Below are 24,332 nucleotides of genomic sequence, written 5' to 3'. Positions count from 1 at the left end.
TAAGGAGGGATGAAGCATGAGGCATCTCTCCGCCTATCAGAGAAAGGGCTATCATTTTCCCGCCTTAACTCCGCCCCTTACGTCCAAGCGTCTTTTCAGGAACTGCCCTCTCAACGCGTTCCCATGGCAATCCTCGGTCGCCTTCAACAGTGTAAAAACTGAACTACAATACCCACAGGCCACCTATCCCCGATTTTGTTTCTATTCTATTCCCAGAGTGCTCAGCGGAACCTCTAAGTCCAAGAAGCGGGTGGAGATAGGAAGACTAGGGAAAGGAGCTCGCACAGTGTTCTGGGAAACGGAGTCTTCGAGCCGGTGCGGAGTCTCGGTGGAGTAGTTTGAGGAAATTCACGCGGCGGCGGAAGTGGTTATGAGGCGCGAGAGAGAGGAGTTGGGTCGGCTTTTCCCTCCCGGCGGGAGTCGCATCTGTTAATCCGGCGGAGCAGTCTTTCAGGTGAGGAGACGCCTTGGCTGGTGTTGCTGAGTACTCCGGACGCTTGGGTGTTCAGTCCTTCCTGAAGGGTTACGGAACCTTCACGGGGCGATTTCGGCAAAGGGTGCGCGGTCTTGGACGGTAAGGTGTCTAGATAGGGTCTTGAAGGCTGTCGGTTCAGAACCTGTTCTGGGTCGGGCTCTCGCTGATGGAGCCCTTGAGAGGAGCGGTTAAATTTTTATTTTATTTTTGATTGAGGAGTCTGAGACCGAAGGAGGCGTTGAGTTGCCCAAAGTTGAAGCGGGGCAGATCTCGAGGGACGAATGAATGAGAGTTCTTCAGGAGGTCGCTCCGCTTCACATTTGAGCGCGCCTCCTGCGTGCCAGGCGCCGCGCTGTTCTCGGATTTCCTGCTGGGATCTCTGCAACTGTGCCAAGGGCAGCTCCTCGCTTTTATCGGCTCCCTTGGAAGCGTCTCGGGAATCACAATTTTTCAGAGCTTAGAAAGTTAGTAGGGTGCATATTTCATAGGCATACCCCAGAGGGATCTGGGACAATTCTTGGAAATTGATTATTTCTGCTGGGAAAGGCGTGTATCTTCACAATAGTGTGAAGGGTTCTGTTTTGCTGTCAGTTTATGAATAAAGTTCTGTTTTTCAGAACTCTTTTCGGTTTTTAGAATTACAGATAGGGCACTGTGGATCTTATAATTTGTTCCATTTTGTGCACGTGGTAACCAGACGTAGAGAGCATGAATGATCTAGATCTAGCCATGGCCCCACATTAAGAAGAAGCAAGATTTCCCAACTCCAGGGCCCAAGATTTTTCAGTCCTGTAGTTGTTTGGCTCAAGTTATTCTGACAGGCTGGGTGACCTTGAGCTTCACAGTCAGGCTCCAGTTTCTTCTGTCCCAGAGCTTAGAGTGTATGAGATATGGACAGAATGTGATGTGAAAACTGTAGACAGGTCTCAAACTCAGATGTCTCTGAGAATCAGACAGAGAAGTTAAAGGAGAGAATCCAACTGGAGGAGGACTGTAGGGGCATCACGGAGCGTGTGCCCCATCTAAGGGAGATAGCTTTAAATAGGTACCAATAAACAGCTCAGTGGGCCAAATCCTAGAAATTTTTGGAAACTGGAAATAGAATTTTTAAAAAAAGATTTTAGTTATTTGTTTGACAGAGATCACAAGTAGGCAGAGGCAGGCAGAGAGAGAGGTGGAGGCAGGCTCCCTGCTGAGCAGAGAGCCCGATTCCGGGGCTCAATCCCAGGACCCTGGGATCATGACCTGAGCCGAAGGCAGAGGCCTTAACCCACTGAGCCACCCAGGCGCCCCTGGAAATAAAATTTTTAAGCGAAATTTCCCAGTTTTCAAGTTTGAGACTACTTAATTTTCTTTCAAAATCTATCTGCCAGCACTGTGGGCAAAAAAACCACATCTGTGGACCAAATTATACTTACAAGTTGAGACTTAACCTCCGTCATGTGAGGAAAACCACTGATGAGTAAATGTTAGCACTTACAAGTCTGCTACTTTGCCTTATCTGCAATCAAAATCTGGAAAGTCTTGGAGATATTTTTTCCATAAATTTGGTATCTGCTGATTGGAACTGCTAAGAGTTACAACCTTTATCCTACCTAGAGTGAATATTTATACCCTTCACATGAACTATCGATGTGTTTAATTACCAAATGCTGCCTATCCCACACTGCACTGTGAAATTTAATGAAATATATTGTATATATGGTATATCACCTTCTAAAAAAAACCTGAACATTTCTGAACTTTGAAGCACATCTGGGCCCAGAGGCTTAAGACTTGTGGGCCCATCATTAAGTCCTGCTGCTTTGTGACTGGGGGTTTTTTCATCACTCCACAGATACGTGCCAACTAGGAAGGTCACAGTGGCTACCGATGTGTAAAAAGCCCTATGATACAGTATTTTGTATATTATGGGTTAAGAAAATAGCTCAATGGGCAGTGTCCATAATATATATATATATATATATATATATATATGTATATATATATATATATTTTTTTAAATGAAGTAAAATAGAAAAGATCCTGGTACATTTTGCTTTATAGGATTCAGTATTATTTTATGAAGCTTTTGTTCAGTTATGCATGTGAATGAGTAGTAATGGTATATATTGTCTTTGTTCCTGTGGGTCATGGTTAAAAAAAAAAAAAAAGTTGGAGAAATCTTGCTATTGTAGAATAGCAAGTTTTGGAGGCCAACTCATCTGGACTTATATCCTAGAGATGGTCATTCGAAATCCCAGAAGTGTCATCCCAGGGGTTCAATTAGACTTTGCATTCTGTCAAAAAACATGTAAGAAGTATTTACTGTGCTGTAGTGAGCGAGACAGGAAGTCCCATCACCTTAATTGAAGGTCCCACCACCATAGTCGGCATCTCTCCCAAACATGCACCTGGACTCTTACAAGTGCCAAGGATGGTCATGAAGTCGCTTTGTAGGCTCTGAAGCACAATGGAAATGGGGGGCTGGGGGAGTTTCAATAAGTACAAAATTGTTGTTGTGATTCCTGCACGGAGACTCACATTCTGCCTGGTCCTCCTACTTCTGGACATTTTGGGGCTCATCCAGCATGGCCAGGGAGTCAGCCCTCAGAGGAAGGGAGACTTTGCCCCAGTTCTCTTATCCCCCCTGCAGCCCTGCCAGTGGGGAACGTGGAGGAAAAGGAGAGGGAGCTTGAACGAGACCTCCAAGCTGCTGGGCCCTAGTTGGCTGTGACTGTGGTGAGTTGAGGGCCCCTCCATCCTAATTGGTCATCCCCAGAGCGTGCACAGCTGACCTGCCTTTATTCTGGGCTCATTTTCCTCTGGTGGCCCCCAAGTGATTCTCTTGTTATACTGTCACTCCCCTGTGGATTCCTTCCAGGAATCCTTGCTGCTTATAAGATGAAATCCACATTTCTCAGCACGATCCTGTGTGATCTGAGTCCCACCCTCTTACAGCATCTTCTCTGCTTCCCTGTATAACCAAAACTCCCTTCTAAACTCCCTTCTTGGCCTGGTGGTAAAATGTTCCACTGTACTTTCCAGATTCCCAGCCTCTGCTCTGGCTCCACCCTCTGTCAGAATACCCTGCCCGCCGTCAGGGTGTCTTCCACAGTCTTCAAGACACAGCTCAATCCCTGCACCTTCTCTGGGCGTCAGCTCTCCCCAGCTCTGCTCTGCTCTCCCTTAGCACCCCCTGCTGTCTCCCCGCAGCACAGGCCCACCTGGATGTGGTTGTCCCTGCCCCTGTCCGGCAGCCCCACCACACACAGTGCTCCTTGGGGACGGGTACTTATTGGGACTCACCTCTGGGCCCCCAGGGACCAGCACAGGCCTGGTACATGGGAGTTCTTGAGGTGTTGCTTGAATGATGAATGAAAACCTTCCTCTCCCTGGTAAATACCTGCTTATCCTTAACGGCCCAACTTGAATATCTCACCTGATCAGGAAGCTTTCCCTGACTCCAAGGCAATGTTCTCACACCCTTTCCCGGACACAGCCCTGGACACTGCCCTCTGTCACAGCCCTGTCATCTCCTTATGCTCACTATCAGCATCCCTGAGTGTCCCCTCCAGGTCAGGGGACACTATCTGTCATCTCCGGCCTTGTCCCAAAACAGCTGCCCTCTATGCCTCCAGCCTTCTCAGAGGGTTCTGGCACACAAGAGAAATGACTGTTGAAGGAATGAATGCATGCTCTCACCTTGTCACCATCCAGTATAAAACTCTTCGTGGCTCCCTAGTGCCCCATTGATCAAGGCCAGGGTCTTCCCACATCCTCCATCACCATTTCAGGGGTGCTGCTGTCCCTCAAGGTCGAGGAGTCCAGGAAAGGAACTCCTTGGGACTCTATAATCGGGCGCCCGCTGAGAAAATCTCTTTGGTTAACCCCTTCCAACAGGGTAGAGATACCAACAGTTTCATCTACAAATAAAAGAACACTTGACTCAACCCAGTTTAAACAGCCAGCAGATTCTAGCGCACATAACTGGAAAGGCCAGCGCGGGTGCTGGCTTGATCCGCCAGCTCACCCAGTGTGATCAGGACCCAGTTTATTGTTGCCATCTCTGAACCTCACTTTCTGTCATCCCCGGCCTTGTCCCAAAACAGCTGCCTGGACTGCATGCCTCCACGTGCCTCCTATGAGTGGGCTTTGTTCCAGGCACTGTATCTACACACTAGGGAACTGGCTGATGTGGTCCCTGCCGTCCTGTAGCTCACATGTTATGGGGGGGTGTGTGGTGAGAGCGGGTCTGTTTGCGAGGGCTGCTGTAACAAACTGCCTTGAACAACAGAAATTTATTGTCTTAGTTCTGGAGGCTAGAAGTCTAAGTCACGGTGTCAGCAGGGCTCCTTTGTTTTGGAGGCTGTGGGGGAGAATCCCTTCCATGCCTCTTGCAAGCTTCTAGAGGGGCCTGTGTTCCCTTGACTCAAGGTCCCATCCCTCTGACCTCTGCATCCGTCATCACCTTGCCTTCTCCCTCCTTTGACTCCTTCTGCCCCCATAAGGATATTGGTCCTGACACTTAGGGCCCACATTGATCATCTGGGAGATCCTCCCCTTCTTAGGACCCTTTACAGGTGTGTCCTTTTTGCCGTACAAAGTAATAGCCGTGAGTTCTGGGGATTAGAACATGGATGTCTTTAGGGGATCATTATGTCTAAGGTCTAAAAGGGTATCTCAAACTTAACTTGTACCAAACCAAACTCAGACTCTGCCCTGAAACCTGCTTCTCTCACATATCCAGAAGCTACAACTCTGTCCTTCCAGCTGCTCAGGCTAAAATCTTAGTGATGTCTGGGTTCCTCTCTTTCACTTGCTATATTGGCTCTTGGGAAGTGTCAGCACCGTCATCAAAATGCTACATCTCACCCTCCCCCATTCCTGTTTCATTTCTCATCTGGATCATGAAATTTGTCCTTTTGCTTGTCTCCCTGCCTCTGCCCTCCCACCTTTAAACATTTTCCAGGAGGGGGAACTTGTTGAGAATATGCTTCATTAATATGCTTAATTTTTGAGAAATCTTTCTGTTGTATTTTTAAAATTTAATTTAATTTTTAAATTTATTTTATTTTATTTTTATTTTTATTTTTTTAAGTAGGCTTTACACCCAGCATGGAGCCCAACATGGGGCCTGGACTCATGACCCTGAAATCAAGACCTGAATTGAGATCAAGAGTTAGATGCTCAACCGACTGAGCCACCAATGTGTCCCGAAATCTGTGTTGTAAAATAAAGCACAAATGCAGAAATGCACGTCAAATGAATGACTTAGTGAAGGCAAACATGAACCGGGTTAAGAGTGAGATCTTGGCCATCCTGGAGGCCCTCAGTGGGCTATATCCCAGCCCTCTTGTGTTCCCATAAATAACCGGACTTTTGTAGTCATCATTTCCTTTAGAGAAGTTGGTGTTGGGGGGAGGTGGGGAGAGGCAGAGGGAGAAAGAGAATCTCAAGCAGACCCCATGCCCAGCACGAAGCCCAATGCTGGACTCCTTCCCACCACCCTGAGATCATGACCTGAGTTCAAATCAAGACCAGACACCCAACCTACAGAGCCACCGAGGTGCTCCTTCCTTCTGGTTTTTTGAACAACAGTTTTATCACCCAGATGCATGTCCCTTTTGCCCCATCTTTTTTTTTAATGCTTTTTTTTTGGGGGGGGGGTTTCTTAACATACAGGTTCCTCCTCTGTCCTGTTCTGTTCTTAGTAGTTTGTCCATTGAAGAACCAGGGCTGTTTGGTCTGTAGAATTTCTCCCAGTCTGTTTTTTTTTTTTTTTTTTTTGCTGGTTACATACTTTTGCTGCCATTCAGCACGCTCTCAGTTGGTGGGTGGATTCAGAGGCTTGATCAGTCTCAGCTAATCCTTTTGGCAGAACTTGGGGAGGCCCACAATGTCTGGTTCTTTCTCTCTCTGATCCTGGCAGACACCCTTATGCTCTCATCTCTGCATTCCTCATGGCTTGTGGTGAGATGGTGGTGCTCTAATTCCCTCGTTCCTTTTCATTAGTTGGAATACACTTACAAAAAGATAGCTCCCTGGGGGCGCCAGGGTGGCTGAGTTGGTTAGGCGTCTGACTCTTGGTTTCAGCTCAGGTCATGATCTCAGGGTTGTGAGATCAAGCCCTGCATTGGACTCTGCCCTGAGCGTGGAGTCTGCTTGAGATTCTCTCTCTCCCTCTCCTTCAGCCCCTCCCCCACTGCATACACACACACTCTCTCTCTCTTAAAAAAAAAGATACCCCCTTTCATCTTCTATTTGGTAACCCACTGGTACAGTTCGTATAGAAGAGGTGGGATAAATGCTTGATTCTTTCCTCCTATTTACCAATTTTCAATATAAGATCAGTTCCTTACTATCATCCTCTGAAGATGAGCATTTTTTTTTTAACATACTCATGTGTGTGTGTTGACTGTTAATTCTTAAGAGTTTTACAAAGCATTTTCCACAAATATCAGTAGGACTCACCCAGATTAAATCCCATAAGGACTAGACTTCTCTGCTGGGTGCCTGGTGTGAGGCAGGCTTGGAGCAGGTGCGCAGTGGTCCCTGGCCGATGGGTGCTGCTGTGCAGACAGGCCTTGGCTCGCTGCATCCCCACAGTAGCTGTATTTTAGAGATGAGGAAACCAGGCCTTAGAGATATGGAATAACAAGATCCCACGGTTCATAAATAGCAGAACCAGAATTGTATCTGGGGGTCTGACAGACTACAGAGTCATGCCTCTAACTGGTTGGCATCCTAGGGTCATGCCGATGGGGCTCTTGCTCCTTTGCCCCCACTTAGAGATTGTGTGACTTTGGGCAGGTGAATCTGATTCTCTGGGTCTCAGTCTTTTGTAAATGGGATAATCCAGCCTTCAAGGAGGTGGTGAATGAGGACTCCTGGATGAGACATGTGATGGGGATGGAGAGGGTGGAACTGTCCTTTGGTTCCTTTGCTTGGGTCCTTCCTACGTGGTAGGAGGACTCGGTCGCTTCTTGGGGTAGCCCTGTGCCATGGGGCTCATTAGTCCCATTTTACTAATGAGGTAGGAATCAGGGTTCAGAAGGGGCATGTGACTTACTTGCCAGTGGTCATCCACAGGGGAAGGTAGTGGGGCCAAGTGCCAAGCCCAGCTAGAGACTCAGGTTCCATTCTCAGGTCAAACATCCCTTTAGGGGCACCTGGGTGGTGTAGTCGGTTAAGCTTCCGACTCTTGGTTTTGGCTCAGCTCATGATCTCAGGGTCATGGGACTGAGCAAGGGGACAGAGTTGGGATGCCTGGGTGGCTCAGTCGGTTAAGCCGCTGCCTTCGGCTCAGGTCGTGATCCCTGGGTCCTGGAATCCTGTCCCGCATCGGGCTCCTTACCCAGTGGGGAGCCCATTTCTCTCTCTGCCTCTACCTGCCATTCTGCCTGCTTGTGCTCTCTGACAAATGATTAAATGAATAAAATCTTAAAAAAAATAAAGGGAACAGTTTCCAGTTCTGCAAGACTAAGTAAGTTCTGGTGATGGCCTCATAATGTGAGCGTTTAATGCCACTGGACGAAGTGGCACTTTGCTGTTGTGGGTTTTTGTTTTTGTTTTTGTTTTTGTTTTGTTTGTTGTTGTTGTTGTTTTTTTACCAATTAAAAAAGGAAAAAAACCACCACTGAGATGTTAGACAAATCTGCATTCAGACTTTGAATATGGTCTAGGTAGTCAGTGATTAAGGAGTTCTTTTGTAAATATTTAAGTATTCACAGGGGAAATCAGATCCTGCCTGGGATTCATTTTCAAATATTTTGCTCCCCCTCCCCCCAAAACCTTTAATGAACAAAATAGACCAATCTTATCAGGGGTTGAAGCTGGGTTATAGGTACATGGAGGTCTATCACCTGCAAATCTCTACTTCTGTATTTGTTTGAAAATTTCCATAAGAACTTAAAATCTTGAATGAACACTCAAAGCAAGAGCCCCAGAATGAACACTCAAAAGCAAAAATAGATTTAAGCAACAGGCAGCTTTAAGTGGATTTAAGTCCTGCCTGTGTGACCTTGAGGGGATCTCACGTCCCCTCTCTAAGACCCCATATCTCACCTATAAAATATGGGGATGCCCCAGTCCCTTAAGTCTCAGGCTTTTCAGAAGATGATTTTTGTTAAAGGCCTGGTATGTTGACAGCGGGGTGCATGGAGTAAGCCACTGGGTCCCTCCCTGACTCCAGTCCCAGTGTCACTGATGGCGTGTCACATTTCAGGAATTTGCACCTCTTGGGGATGCAGCCATGGACTTCACCTTGGACTGGGAGCACCTAGGGCTGGACCAGGGGGACCTGTTCTGGGACACAGCGCTGGACAACTACCAGAACATTTTCCTTCTAAGTGAGTGTCCCCTCCAGCTCTGGGGGCCCAGTCACTGCCCTACCCAGTGGCTCCTGTCTCCCAGGATAAACTCCCAGCTCCTGAGCACCAAAGAACAAGCATGACGTGGCCCAACATTGCTCAGCTGGGTGGTTCTGGCCACAACCCCCACTCTGGGGACATTGGCAATGCCCTTGCTGATTGTCGGCCCTTGGGAATGGGGGGTGGGCCCAGGCTCACTGCCACACGTCCTGGAATGCAAGGACAGTCCCGACAGCCGAGGATTATCCAACCCCAAATGTCAGGAGGTTGAGAGACCCTGATTGGCCTCCATCTGCCCCTCTGGCCTCGTCAGCACTTTCCTCTTTGTCCTTGTTGAGCTGACACACAGGGTCCTCGCATCTGCCTTCCCCTCTGCTAGACTCATCCCCTCGCTGCCCCCAGGACGGCCTGTGAGCAAGTTCTTCTCTGTCTTCTGCTCTGCTCGCCCACCCCCCCTGCACTTGCTAACTGCTCCCCTGATGCTTTATCTCCCGCAGCTGGGACGGGTGCTCCCCAAGGGCGGGAGGACTCAACATGTAGTCATACTCCTAGCCACGACATGGGACAGAGAAAGGACCCAGCACAGGCGGCCCAGGGGAAACCAGAGCCAGCTCCCAGAGCCCTCTTTCTGTGACTCCCACAGGATGCTTACCGAGGTGACAGCACCTGTGAAATGTCTACCAGGAAACACGTGTTAAGGAGACCCCGCTCCCATAGTCTTTATTTGGGGGCTGGTCACAGACACGCCCTCTGCCTGGAACATGACGGGATTCTAGATTCCCAGCAGGAAAGCAGGAGTTCAGCATGACCATGGAGGCACGCTCATCTTGGTTTGGGAGATCGGGCACCCTCCTCCAGTCCAGGTTCCCAGACACCAGCCACAGGCCAGCCTTGCAGATTTTCTCTCAGCTCCGCTCGGTGTATGTGACACAAGCAGCTTGGCTCAGACCTCCGCGTCTTCTGTTTTTAAAGTAGGGCCCTCGGTAAAGGCATGTTTCCCTTGACTTCCCCGCGTGCTTGTGTGCATGTCTGAGTGGCTTACTAGCTTCCTCTGGTTGCTCCTGCCACGGACACCACAGTGAGACAGTTCTTACAGTTCTGGAGGTTGGAAGTACAAAATGGGTCTGACAGGGTGAAGACCAGGGTGTTGGCAGGGCTCGATCCTTTGGGAGACTCCAGGGAAGGGTGTTTCTTTGCCCCTTTTCAGCTTCTAGAGGCACCTGCATTGCTTGGCTCATGGCCCTTTCATTTCAAGCCAGGAGGGGCTTTTCCTCCACTGTAGTACGGTCCCCCCTGGTATTATGACTCTGCTCCCTTCCTTGAACAGTCTGCAGAGGGCAGAGCACGGGGCCGACTGGTCCGTGGGAACCCGGCATGCTTCATCCTGGCCCGGCCCACGGAGGCCTCGGGTGATGTGCACTCCCTGGTGAATGTGGGAGCCACGGATGGCGGTGTAAGTACAAGCCTCTCTCTACCTGGCAGACCGCTCATTCCTCAAGAGCTGCGGCAGGTCCTTTGTATCCCCAGCCTCGGCTGTCACAGCTCTGATCGCCCTGGATTGTGACTGGGTCCCTCCTCCACCAGACTGGGAACCCAGCAGGGCAGGTATCCCTGGAGTCACTCAGCGCTATATCTGGCCCTCAGGAGCAGTGTGCTGAATAAAGCACTGGCTGGGCAGGACAGCCAGAAGGTTCCCACTATGCAGCCGGCTGGCCCTCCATGTCCTGGTGGATGACAGGGCTCTTCTCTGCCTGCAGATCCCTCCAAACCCAAACTGACCTCCCAGCCAGATGGCGCCGAAGAGCAGAAGGTGCTGGAGAGAGAAAGCCCAGAATCAGCAGGCCCCAGTGAGTGGGCAGGGATGGGAGGGCAGTGGGCCTGTGGGACCTGGCCCTTTGTGTGCCACCCATCTTTGGAACTTCCAGCAGACCCAGAACATTTACCCAGACATCTTGACCCTGTGTTGATGAGTGTCGCTCTGCTGTGTGCTGGCTTCTGTCCGCTTGTCCTGATGGGTTGGGACCCTCCCTCTGCAGACCTGTCTTGTCTCCGTCTCCATCAGTGTTCAGCATGTGGCTGGTCTGGTGGCTTTCTTTTGTTCCTTCTTTGGTCCTTTCAGGCCCTGAGTTAGTCTGTCCACCTTTCTGCCATGTGCCCCTTGACCCCTGCGAACCCCCAGTCTGTTTCACCCCTCTTTGTATAGGTCTGCCCCACAGGGCACAGTGGGTGGCTGCATCTGGGAATAAGCAAGCCCAGGCCTAGATGCAGCCCAGAACATTTGTTCGGGTCTCCCCTAGGCCACAGCTCCTTTGGGGGGGAGCAGGTTAGGCATTGAGGCTGTTAGCCTTGTTGAGATGTCCCCAGTGGGAAAAGGCAGAGGCAGGGGCCTTGTCTGGGGCACAGAAGGCTTTTCTCATGGTCACATCATTCATATAAGAAGGGCCCCTGAATCAGAGACCACAGGGTAGTGGCCGCATGGCTCAGTCTCGGCCTCCACCACCCAGTCAGGATGCAGCTCTGTTCTTGGCTCACTACTCATGAGCTTGTGAGCTCAGACCCTCTGTAGCCTCCTTTTGAGTGCACCAGTGTTTGTACATAGGTGACTGGCCCAGGCACAGAATCCCAGTACCTTAACAATATATGCTGTTTCCAAGCATGTGTAGCCGTGCCTTTGCCAACCACATCTGTCCTCCAGCAGTAATAACTGTACTGCATTATTATCATCTGTATCTCCTGCCCCTTCTCGAGGAAGCAGGCCATAGCCAATGGGGGTGGTGGCAGAGACTATCTGCTGAGAGACTCCTGTTCCCAGGGGAGACCCCGTGGCTGCCCAGTTCCCCGCTTAACTGTCCTGGAAGTGGGCTCTTTATTTCCTGCGATGCCAGTTCTAGCCGGGTCACCACTTTGACCCCTTCTCCTTCATTGCCTTGAGGACAGGCTTACCGGGGAGCCATCACTCGTTCTCCCTCTTGTCTGTGTTTTCACCCTGCAGCTCCTGACATTTTTTACCCCAGGGAATGGGAGACATTTGCATTTTACCTCTCTTTCAGACCCGGCTGAGGTCAAGAACTGTCTTCTGGGCCAAGACTTCTTGGAAGAAGGACTCTCCCAGGAGATTGTGGAGACGTTTTCCAAGGATGGCCTCTGGAACTCCAGTTGGGGGAAAGCCTGTGTAGGCGAGAGTTGGTTAGATAGTTTCCTAGGAGATCCAGAAAGTTTTCTGAGGTCTGACTTTGTTACCAATAAGGAAAGTCCCATAGAAGGCAGGAGTCATGATCTCAAGGGAGACTTCGGTCCTGAGTCCCTCCTTTCCACAGGAGAGGATTCTGTGATACACGATCTTCCTGAAAAGAGCCTGGCACCAGCTACATCTCTGGAACATGGGAATGACTTTGGCTGTGACTTAGACCAGAGCCGACAGGAGACTGTCCAGGAAGAGGAGAAACTGTATAAATGTAGTGAATGTGGGAAGAGCTTTGGCCAGAGTTACCACCTTATCCAGCACTGGATTATTCATACTAGAGAGAAACCCACTGTGCATCAAGAGTATGAGGAAGGTTTCAGCCAGAGTTCTTGCCTCTTTGTGCCTCTGATGACTCATACAGGCTACAAATCCCACGTGTCTACCAAGTACGGGAAGACTTCCAGTCAGAATATACACCACCTGTGGCATCAGAAAAATCACACTGGAGAAAAACCACCTAAGAATGAAGATGGTGACCAGCCATCGGATCTCAGCTTACAGCCTGCTGAGCATCAGAAAACCCACACAGGGAGTCAGTCCTACGGATGCAGTGAGTGTGGCAAGAGTTTCAGCCGAACCTTTCACCTTAAACAGCATCAGAAGACCCACACCCAGAAATGCTATGAATGTACCAAATGCAAGGCAACCTTCAACTTCCGTAAATATCTCCTCCGACACCAGAAAATCCATACTGCAAACACTCCCTCTGAGTGTCAGGAGTGTGGGAAGGTCTTCAGACGGAGCTTGCTGCTCACCAAACACCAGTCTGTTCACACTGGAGAAAAGCCTTACAAGTGTGATCAGTGTGGGAAACCCTTCAGGAATATCTCAACCCTAAAGATCCACCAGAGGGTTCACAGTGGAGAGAAGCCTTACAAATGCAATGAGTGTGGGAAAGCCTTCTACCGGAACACTCATCTTAATGAACATCAGAGGATTCACACTGGTTACCGGCCTTACAAATGTCACAAATGCATCAAGAGTTTCAGCCGGCCCTCCCACCTGATTCGACACCAGTCCATCCATGCCACAGAAAAGCCCTACAGCTGTGCTAAATGCAAGGAAACTTTCAGCCACAATGAACACCTTGTCCAACACCAGAAAATGCACAGTGTGGAGACCCCTTATGAATGTCAGGAGTGTGGTGAGCACTTCATCTGCAGCTCCACCCTAACTTGCCACCAGACTGTTCACACCAGAGAAAAACAAGGACTTGGGGAGAGCGGGAGGATCTTGAATCAGGACTCAGAGCAGAGGGAGCAACCAAAGATAGGCGAGAAGCACTTTAAATGTAACAAATGTGAGAAAACCTTTAGCCGCAGCAAATACCTGACTCAACACAAGAGGGTTCACACCAGGGTGAAGCCCTTTGAATGTAACCAGTGTGGAAAAGCCTTTGGCCAAAGTACACAGCTCATTCGCCACCAGAGCATCCACTCTGGGGCAAGGCGGTATGAATGTGGGAACTGTGGGAAGGCCTTCATCCACAGCACTTCCCTCACCAAACATCAGTCTGTCCATAAGAGTGAGCACCCCTTTAAATGTAATGAATGTGGAAAGACCTTCAGTGAGAGCGCACATCTTTCAGAACACACTGCAGAGAAACTCTTCCAGTTTAACAAGTGCGACAAAGCCTTTGCCCACAGTAACTACCTTACTGAGGATCAGAGAGGTCATGCTAGAAAGAAGTCCTTTGAGTGTAACAAATGTGGAAAATCAATCCATCAGAGCTCATGCCTTTCCAAGCATCAGAGAGATCACACAGGTGAGAAACCCCACAAATGCCCAGACTGTGGGAAAACCTTCAGCCTGGGTGCTCAACTCACTCAACATCAGAGAGTTCACACCGGAGAAAAGCCTTATGTTTGTCAGGAATGCGGGAAAGCCTTTAGCCAGAGCTCGTGCCTTTCTGTTCACCAGCGAGTTCACACTGGAGAAAAGCCTTATGTTTGTCAGGAATGCGGGAAAGCCTTCAGGCAGCGCTCGTGCCTTTCTGTTCACCAGAGAATTCACACTGGAGAAAAGCCTTATGTTTGTCAGGAATGCGGGAAAGCCTTCAGCCAGAGCTCATGCCTTTCTGTTCACCAGAGAATTCACACTGGGGAGAAGCCTTATGTGTGTGCTGAATGTGGGAAAGCCTTTGCCCAGAAAGCAAATCTGATGCAGCACGAGAGAATTCACACTGGGGAGAAGCCTTATGCCTGTAGGATATGTGGGAAAGCCTTTGGCCTCAGTGCCCATCTCAGTCAGCACCAGAGGGTTCACACCCAAGAGAAACTAGCAGTGTCAACCTTGTCAGCCCTTTGCTGCAGGTCTCAGCAGACATTAGCAAGTTCACACTTACAGGTAACAAGGAGTTTAGAAAGTAACAAGTAGCAATACTTCCTACTACTGGGTGGCAGCAAAGCCCCATACATCTGAACACAGTTCATCTGAGTCCTAAAGTTGAAATCACATTGTAAGCTCCCTGCCCCCAAATAAATACATCTCTTTATCTACAAAGAGTGATTAGAAAATTTGTACACAAGTTTCATGAAAACACAGTAGTTGAGAACATGGGAATTCAGAGGTAGAGATAGTTGGCTGATTGAAATCTCAGCTCTGACACCTGCTACCTGAGTGATCCTGGGAGAGTCATGGGACCTCCTAGGGCCTCAGCATCCTCATCTGTAAAATGGGCACAATACCTACCTCAGAGGGCTGTTGTGAGGATAAATAAATAGATGTAAATAAGCACTTTGAACTGAGTAGCCACCAAATGTGAGCTACAAGTACTTACGAGATACAACGAATATATATATATATATATATATATATATATATATATATATATAGCAATCCTCTATTTACTGCAGTTAATATTATGTGGTAGCTTTTATTGTTTTTAAAAAGATATTTACTTGTGAGAGAGCATGAGCAGGGAGCCCAACCTGAAATTCGATCCTAGGACCCCGAGATCATGACCTGAGCCAAAGGTAGATGCCCAAATAACTGAGCCACCCAGTTGTGCCTCATTTTTTTAAAAGACTTTACTTTTAAGTAGTATCTATACCCAATGTGGGGCTCAAACTCACCACCCTGAGACAAAGAGCCATATTCTCTTCTTATTGAGCCAGTTAGGTGCCCTTGTGTCACTTTTTTTTTTTAGATAGTTTTTTTTTTTTTTTAAAGATTTTATTTATTTTAGAGAGAGTGAGTGGGAGGGCGAGGAAGAGAGAATCTGAAGCAGACTCCACACTGACTACAGAGCCTGATGCAGGGCTTGATCCCACAACCCTGAGCCAAAACTGAGTTGGATGGTCAACTAGCTGAGCCATCCAGGTGCCCCATATAGCTTTCATTTTTAAAAGTTTTCTCCAACATGGCCCTGGCTAAATTTAGTTTCCAAAACCCAGCATCTTGCTCTTTTATTTAAAAAAAGTCTAGACTTTTCCTTCCCTTTGCTCTGTCATACTTTCTTAACTAAACCGCAGAAGCTAAGAAGAGCATGTAAACTAACACCAAATAGCTAGAACTTTCCACTCTTCTAACCTCCCAAACCTCCCACGCAGAAGGACACCCTCCCACATATACATGTCACCTCTTCCCATAATTCCCTTCCCCCATTTAAAGTTGGTTATACAGTATGAGACCCAGTTTGCTGTGGGAGTTAGTGGTACTGGAGCAGTAGGATTCATTTGGGAAAGCTGCATTGTATATTGCCACATGGTTCACAGAAGATGTGCTTGATAGTAGAAATTGTGGTATATGGAAATTGACAGCTAGAATGTTCCTCATGTACCATTTGTTCAAGCCAGGTGCTTTGTCAGGCTCCAGGGTAGGGAATAACAATGTGGTAAGCCCTGCTCTGGCCTTGAAACTTCTGGAATCAAAGAGAAGCGGATGGCCCCATTTCCACAGAGAGGTACCATTCATTTACAAGTGACATCTTAAAATGCCACATTGCCTCATGTCACAGCAAGTTCTGGGACCATGGAGGAGTGCTAGAGAGCCCAGAGAGGATACCATCCTTCTTGTTGGAACTTCAGGTCAGCTGTTTGCCAGGCCTGTTCTACAGCTGAAACACGTGAAACCACACGGCTCCCTCTTGATGACACCTTCTTAGCTCTGGGTTTTTGTGTCCCACCCTCTGAGTGACCAGTGACAGGTTTCCTGAAGCACAAACAGAATCTAATGAAGAAACTGACACTTTGGGTATCTTTCATGTTTTTGGCGCTAAAAAGCTTAGGAGTATGTGCTCTTGAGCTTTTTAAACCTTGCACCTTGCATTGTTCTGGTTGATTGTTATTGTTGAAACTGGGAACGGACTGGCTGACCATTGGGCCCACACCCAGTGGGGAACATACTGATTTTCAAATGGCCAGAACAGCGAGCTCACTGCATGTGGTCCCCACCCTCCGATCACTGTGTAGTCTCTGCAGTGGGCCTGTTCTCTACCAAAGGGGCAGCACAGAGGCAGGAACTTGAACTGATGAGTGTGTTCAATGAGAGAGAGAGACACTAGAGAGAGAGGCCAGAGGCCCTGTGGAAAATTGGCAGTCATGCTGGGGGACAGACTCTGTAACTACTGACCTGTATTGCTGTGGGCCAGTGTGGAAGTGCCCTTCATGTATGTGTGTTGGTTCTCAGATTAAAGTTTTGTCTAAAAGTGTTGGTTTCTTCTTTCAGCCTGGTGCCATGTACCTTACCAGATGCTGGGCACACAAGGGCTCCCATGCCAGCCAAGTGCTTATGTACTGGAGGAGAAAGGCTTCTAAGGGTGAAAACTGCCCCTTGAGAGGGGATGGTTATGTCTGTTTCCTCGAGTGTGGGTGGGGCATGGACACCAGGGAGCCACATAATTTCCGCTGGTCCTCAGATACATTATCAGACCACACTTCCTTCTAGTGTGATCCTGACTGAGGAGGAAACATGGACTACAAGTCGTTCACTCCTCTCTAGTTACAAAGTTACAAATAGGCCTCAGGCTCAGGCAACCACTGCAGCTACAAATTAATTTTTTCCCCTCAGCATTTTAGTTCCTTTCTCCCCCTTTTTCCTTTACTGACAAGAGATACTAGTTTCCCAGTCGTGGCAATATAGAAAGTCGTCCTTAAAAATAAACCGGTTTAGGGGCGCCTGGGTGGCGTGGGTAAGGGCCTGACTCTTGATTTTGGCTCAAGTCATGATCTAAGGGTTCTGAGATCAAGCCCCATGTCACGCTCCATGCTCACGGCCATGACTCATTACAGCAAAATCATGCAGAGCAAAATCAGAAAAGGGATAAGGCCCATGGGGTGAAGTCCAGGGGAGACCAGTGCCAGCTTCCAGAATCCTCTCCTCATGGAGCCACACAAGTCACATTAATTCCGCCAGCAGAGAGGTATGACAATGCGTGTGGAATGTTCTCTACCAGGGATGCTCAGTAGAGACCCAGTCATTGCCAGAGTTTGTACCGGGGGCTGGTCCTCTAGATGCCCTTGGCCTGGGATGCACCAAAATTAGAGACTCCCAGAAGGAAAGCAGATGTTCAGCAGCAACCAAAATTAAAAAGTCACCTATTGTGTGATTCCACTTATATGAAACTTCCAGAATAGGTAAATCCATAGAGACAGAACCAGATCAGTGGCTGCCAGGGGCAGGGTTGTGGAGAATGGGGAATAAATGCTTAATAGGGAGGGGGTCTCCTTTTGGGGTGATGTAAATGTCTCAGATCTAGATAGTGGGGATGGTTGCACAACAGCATGGGCTGTGTGCCCCATAGAGCAAAGGTGACCCAAAAAACTCAGTATAAAAATAATGACAAGGCCAAACACCTAGGCGTGACCCCTGCACTCTTAAGGACACAAAAATAAGTGTAAGTTTGTTGTTAGGGGCCCATGGCACTCATAACCCAGGGTTATGTGACACTTCTGTGACAGGCTCCTTGTGAAGAGTGTGGGCCAGGGCCTGGCCCCCATATGTGGCCCAAGATGGGTCAGGCCTGCCCAGGGAGCCGGGTGCCCTTCATGTTTCTGTGAGATGCCTCCCCCCGCCAATTGTGCCAGTGAACTCTCCCATGATTTTGTCAGAAGAAACCATTAATATTCTCCTGGTCCTGAGACTTGCTACACAGCAGAGACTAAAATCTGCATGTTGTGGGGAGGTTGGGTGGCTCAGTTGGGTAAGCATTTGACTCTTGATTTCAGGTTAGGTTAGGATCTCAGGGTTGTGGGATCAAGCCCAGCGTATGGCCCTGTGCTGGGTGTGGAACCTACTTGGAATTCTCTTTCTCCCTTTCTTCCCTCAGCCCCTCCCCCTGCTCATGTTCTCCCTCTCTCTCAAAAAATGAAATGAAATGAAATGAAATAAAATAAAATAAAATAACATTTACATGTTGTGAACTCTAGGACGAAATGGACATTTCTGGGTTTCAGTTTTAGTCTCCTTTTCTACCTACTAGCTGTGGGACCACTAGTGAGTCACTTGGCTCCTCTGGGCCTTAGTTTCTGCATCTGTGGAGTGGGTGATCCTACAGCCCTCCCCCATAGTGTTGATGTGCAGTCTTTACACTCACTGAAGCTGGGCGTTATATTCAGAAGACACTGGACTTGGGCTGGACTCTGAAAGTGTGAGCCAGGATGTAAGAGTTCTGACTCAAGCAAACCCTTTGTTGGGGTCCATTTGAGGCAAGTGGTTCAAGTGGCCTTTTATTGGCACTAACTGTCTTCCTATGCTGTGTGCCCCACAGTGGCTGGGGCTTCTGTCTCATTCTCCTCTCTGTCTCCTGTGCCCAGAACCCCTGGTACACACCAGGGCCCAACAACCACTGGTCACTGACTGCTCTGTCTTCTTGAGCCCTGGGTGTGGGATGTACCCTGCTCACTGCTCCTCTGACTGGGCTGGGTAAACCCAACATTTGAGGGCCTTTCAGGCAAGACACACCTGAGCTCTGGACATCCACACAGCCACCAAGCTGCCCCTTCCTCCTCAGAGGTCCCCTTTTATGGAAGGGTAGAGCCCTGAGCCCACAGAGCTGAGGGAAGGAAAGAAGGAAGACCGGCCTGGCTTGCAGTCCCAGGAATCTTGGTGCCAGACCCCCTTCCTCTATTCCATGCATGCGGGACTCTGCTGGGCTCCAGTGTTCTCAAGGCTGTTGGCAGCTTCCAGGCTCTGCCTGGTGTCGGTGAGTCCCTGGCCATGAGCCACCTTGGGTCTGAAGGGGTAGGTGCAGGAGTTTATCAAGGGACTGGGAGTCAGCCAATCTGCTCTCTGTCTATTTCCTGCCTATGCAACTTCAGGTAGCATCACCTCTCCATGCCTCAGTTTTCTGCATCTAAATAATGGGTATAATATATGTGCTGTTGAAGTGAGCACTATAATGGGTATGAAAGCACACAGGGTAACATGATATCACCAAGCACACAGGTTGTAAGCGCTCCTTAAATGTGTAGTTTTCACGTAGTTTCACAACATCCCTCTAAGGTAAATTTTGCTCAGCCTGTTTTGAAACAGAAATGAGACCTCAAAGAGGTTGGCTGACTTGTCCAAGGTCTGCCAGGAAACAGAAAAACCATCCACACCCAGCCTTGAAATTCCATGATCTTACCTGCTTTATTTGTATTTTCTTTCTTTTTTAGAGAAGAGTGTGAGTGGCAGGGGTAGGGGAGAGGAGAGAGAATTTCAAGCAAATTCCACATTCAGCGCTGAGCTGGATGGATGCAGGGCTTGATATCATGGCCTTGAGATCATGACCTGAGCTGAAATCAAGATAGGATCCTTAATTGAGCCACCACTACTTCTTCAGGGACAGTCAAGTATAACAAAGAAGGAATTTAAACCTAGTGGATTTTTGACAAGGGTGCCACAATTCAAGGGAAAATAACAATCTTCAACAAACACTCCAGGGACAACTGGATAACCAGATATAAAATAGCCCTACCTCACACCATATACCCAAATCAACAACAAATCAAAGCAGTGATGATATCTAACATTCACTGAGGACTCACCATGTGCCAGGGGCTTTCCATAAATCAAAGTAGCCCCCAGAGCTGCACTATGAGACAGATATTGGTATCACTCCCATCTTAAAAAATGAGGAAACCTAGGGACAATGAGGTTAAGGAAACCTGACCCTGTTGGTCAGTACGGAAGTTCTAGAGCCAGAATTTGAACCAGGATTTTGAACTTCCACACCTGGACTCCTAACCGCTATGTGAAAGGGGAAGACTCCCATGTCTCCTAAACATCTGGTGACCCTGGGCAGGTGCCATCACCCCTGCAAGTCTGCGTTTCCTCATATACAACACGGCAAGAACAATGTTGGGACTCCACCAGGAGGCTGTGAGGGGTAAATACTGGTGAAATATTTAGAGCTGTGGTTGGCTCCCAGGATGCATACATATTAGCTGTTTCGGTGTAATTAATCATTTTTAGTAATAATTAGCATTAAAACTAAGCATTAAAACTAAAACTACCCTTGGCTCATAATAGGCACTCAACTGATTTTATTATTGTAAATTTTAGTGATTTATTCTGTAAGATTAGCATTTATAAATTTGGAACCCTACTCTTAACCTTGACCATAGCACATCACCTGGCGATTAATAAGTGACTGAGAAATGAATTACTTGCAAAACAGTAATAGTGGTAGATTTTATTACTAAGCATTTACTAATCACCTTCCTTAGAAAGTGAGTTAGAAACTGAAATAGAGCTAGTTCACACCGTTCAACTCAGCCAGTGAATTCCTAAACCAAGAGCTGGAGAGGATCAGTTAACAACCCTGGTCGAACCTCCACGCCCTCTGACCCTGTTTCTCCACTGGACTCAAGAAGGAGCCCGTGCATAAGGATTCTCAGAACAAACGCCAGCATTTTCTGCCCAGCCTGCTTCTTTGGCTGAGGTCTCCCCTCTTTTTCCCCGGCACAGGCACGCCCCCGTGCTTACCCCAGCTAATCCTCGCGCTAGTCCCGCCCACAACCCCGCCCCGCCCCGCCTAAGGCCGCGTGCCAGCCACAACTTTGCGGCTCCACTGGAAGGACTCGGCTTCTCACGCGTCTCCATCCCGGTTAAGTGCCTAAGTCCTCGAGATCCCTCCGAACCACTTTTCTGGGCAAAGAGGGGAGGATGCGGCGAGTGTCGTTAACACTTGGGGCCCCGAGGTGTCTTGGACCTCGAGTCGGCCTCCCACGCGGAGCTCGCTCCGCACGGGGCGTCCCCACCACGGCGGCGACACTGCGTGCGCAGCCCCAGAGCTGTGCATGCGTCTGCGTCTGCACCGACTCCCCGACGGACTACGCTTCCCAGATCCCTGTAGCATCCTCTGGGCTACCATCCACCGTCGGTCAAGGAGGAAGAAAACCCGGAGCCCTCCTCGGCCTTCGCCAGGGATACACAGATGTCCGAGTTCTTCTGCTTCTATAGGTGGAGTGGAGAAGCATCGCCAGCAGTCTGTCGCCAGTGCAACTGTCAGCTGGCATCGACGGGTCTGTCTCCATGGCAACAGCCTAAGCGCTGGCGGTAGGAGAAGGCCCCTCATTACAGGCCCGTTTAGTAGCAAGGATGCTCAACAAAACAGCGTGCTCTGCTCATAAGACTTAATGGGAAACATATGTTCGAACACGAAGAAGGGTAGGAAAGAGTTGATGTAAGGAAGGTTTCCCAGAGTATGGGAACTTTGAATAAGGTTCTGAGGGATGAATAGGAGGTCACCAGGAAGAGAAGAAAAGGAGAAAAAAACCCGCCATCTTTATCTCTCTGGTCAAAATTTGAAGCTGTATGACATAGTCTTAAGGATGGTGTGGGGAAACTACCATTCTCGTACCGTGCAGGCAGGGAGGGGAATGACTTCAGTCTTGAAGTCGACCAGACAATTGACTATTTTTTGAGAACCTAGTCTGTTCCACGCAGTGCTCCAGGCGCTAGTGGTAGAAGACCACACATGGACCCTGCCTTCAGGGGTCAGGGAAGGGCAGTACATAGGAGACATATAAAGGGAAATTATGATTTGTGCTGTGAAGTAAACAGGCAAGCGGCTGAGACCAATGAAAGGACACCTCTATGATCAGGAAATATAAATGTTTGGGAACATACACGTGCAATAAAAGCCAAATAAATCTCAGGTGAATTGTAAAGAGATATTAGCATTTAGCAGCTAGAGGTTTCCCTACCTGTAGATTTCTTCTTTCTGGAGCTTGTGAGGATCTGAGTTGGGGTTTTCTTTTACTTGCCATTGAAGTCATTCTTAAGTACCAGGATAAACAGGTTGAATGCCTAGTCTTTTTGGTCGCTTAGTAAGTAAACCATCTCTCTTGTTTGAACTATTCTCTGAGTTTTCTATGACTTGAAACCTAAAACATCCTTCATAACAAAGTCATATTATTCTCCTTTGAAAAATAAGGAAACGGGGTGCCTGGGTGTCTCAGAGGGTTAAGCTTCTGCCTTCAGCTCAGGTCATGATCTCAGGGTCCTGGGATCAAGTCCTGTATCAGGCTCTCTGCTCAGCAGGGAGTCTGCTTCCCCCATTCTCTCTCCACCTGCCTCTCTGCCTACTTGTGATTCCTGTCTATCAAATAAATAAATAAATAAATAAATAAATAAGAAAAATCAGGAAACTGGATCAGATAGTAAGACAATGACAAAGGCAAGATTCAAAATTAGCTTCTTTTTAGACTAAAAAAATTCAAGAGCATTCTAAATTATTATGTGAATAAAAGGGTGAGGGTGAGTCTTTGAGAAGGAAGTGGATCAAATGTGCTGAGAAAGGTACATATGTGATGGAATATATTAGGAGAAGGCATTTAAAGACGCTACCCTGCTGACTTTGAACATGGAGGAAGGGGCTGCAAGCCAAAGAATGGAGGTGACCTCTAGAGATTGAAAGTTCATACCATAAGACATTTTTAAAAATACAGACAATAAAAATTTAATTGTTAAAAAGTCATAAAAGTATTAGAATACAATACAAGATAATCTTGGCAGTGAGGAACGCCTTTCTTAGCATGACAATAGGTCCAAGGATGATAAAAGAAAATACAAATAGATTTGAATACTAAAATTTTAAAAATTCTATGTAGCAAAATACATCATAAACAAAATTTCAATAAACCTGGAGAAAATATTAGTGATGTATATACCAAAGGGTTAATCTATGTAATACATAAAGACTTGCTCCTATAAATCAATACACAAAGGCAGCCCAATTAAAAGTGGGCAAAATACATAAATAAGCAATCCCAAGAAGATGAAACCTTAACAAACATATAAAAGATCATTAATCTCACTATTGCTAGGACATCTTTACTTATTGGATTACAAATATTTTTAAAAACTTTTTAAAAGATGTATTTATTTGAGAGAGAGCAGAGGGAGTGCACAGAGGGAGAGGGAGCATGGAAAAACAAAGAAAAGCAGACTCCCCACTGAGCAAGGAACACAATGCAAGGCTCAATCCCAGTACCCTGAGATCGTGACCTGAACCGAAGGCAGACACTTAATCGACTGGGCCACCCAGGTGCCCTTAGAAATATTTTTAGAAGAATACTGAGTAATTTTAAAAAAAGATTTTATTTATTTATTTGACAGACAGAGATCACAAGTAGGCAGAGAGGCAGGCAGAGAGAGAGGGGGAAGCAGGCTCCCTGCTGAGCAGAGAGCCCGATTCGGGGCTCGATCCCAGGACACTGGGATCATGACCTGAGCTGAAGGCAGAGGCTTTAACCAACTGAGCCACCCAGGCACCCCAGTACTGAGTAATTTTTGAAGGAAGTTGGGCAACAGAGAAATAGGCATTCATATATTCACATAGTCAAGAGTCATGTAAATTGGTTCATCCTTTTTTTGGAGGATTATTTATCAGTAATTATCAAAATTTAAACGTGGACATTTTTTGTCCCACAAGTTTATTTCTAGGAATTTATCTTATGGAGATAACTTGCACAAGCGTCAAATAGTAAATGTCCAATGATAGAAAAGAAAACAATCTCAATGTCCGTTAATAGGGATTGGTTAGGGACACCTGGGTGGCTCAGTCAGTTAAGCCACTGCCTTCAGCTCAGATCATGATCCCAGGGTCCTGGGGCTCCTTGCTAGGCAGGGAGCCGGCTTCTCTCTCCGCCTCTGCCTGCCACTCTGCCTGCTTGTGTGTTCTCTCTCTCTCTCTCTGACAAATAAATAAATAAAATCTTTTAAGAAAATAGGGATTGGTTAAATAAACTCAAGAAACCCTAGTATGAGGATACACATATACGTTTCTATATATTTATATATGTTTATATATAAACATGTTTGCATTATCATG

General features: G+C 47.7%; 2 protein-coding genes across 2 annotated transcripts in view; one reads left to right on the top strand and one right to left on the bottom strand.

The window, feature by feature from the left end:
- The window catches only part of VRK3 (VRK serine/threonine kinase 3), a 197,096-nt gene that overhangs the window by 34,143 nt on the left and 138,621 nt on the right, over positions 1-24,332 (bottom strand). The gene's annotated exons all lie outside the window — the stretch shown is intronic.
- On the top strand, positions 26-18,432 carry ZNF473 (zinc finger protein 473). The gene is given in 6 exon segments (XM_059151025.1): positions 26-454; positions 3,111-3,196; positions 8,682-8,805; positions 10,584-10,673; positions 11,877-14,349; positions 14,351-18,432. Coding segments are annotated over 4 exon segments (2,709 nt in total). The 5' UTR covers positions 26-454; positions 3,111-3,196; positions 8,682-8,708; the 3' UTR covers positions 14,400-18,432.

This window comes from Mustela lutreola, chromosome 16 (genome assembly GCF_030435805.1).
Source record: "Mustela lutreola isolate mMusLut2 chromosome 16, mMusLut2.pri, whole genome shotgun sequence".
Lineage (NCBI taxonomy): Eukaryota > Metazoa > Chordata > Mammalia > Carnivora > Mustelidae > Mustela > Mustela lutreola.
This window is presented reverse-complemented; position numbering and strand designations above follow the sequence as displayed.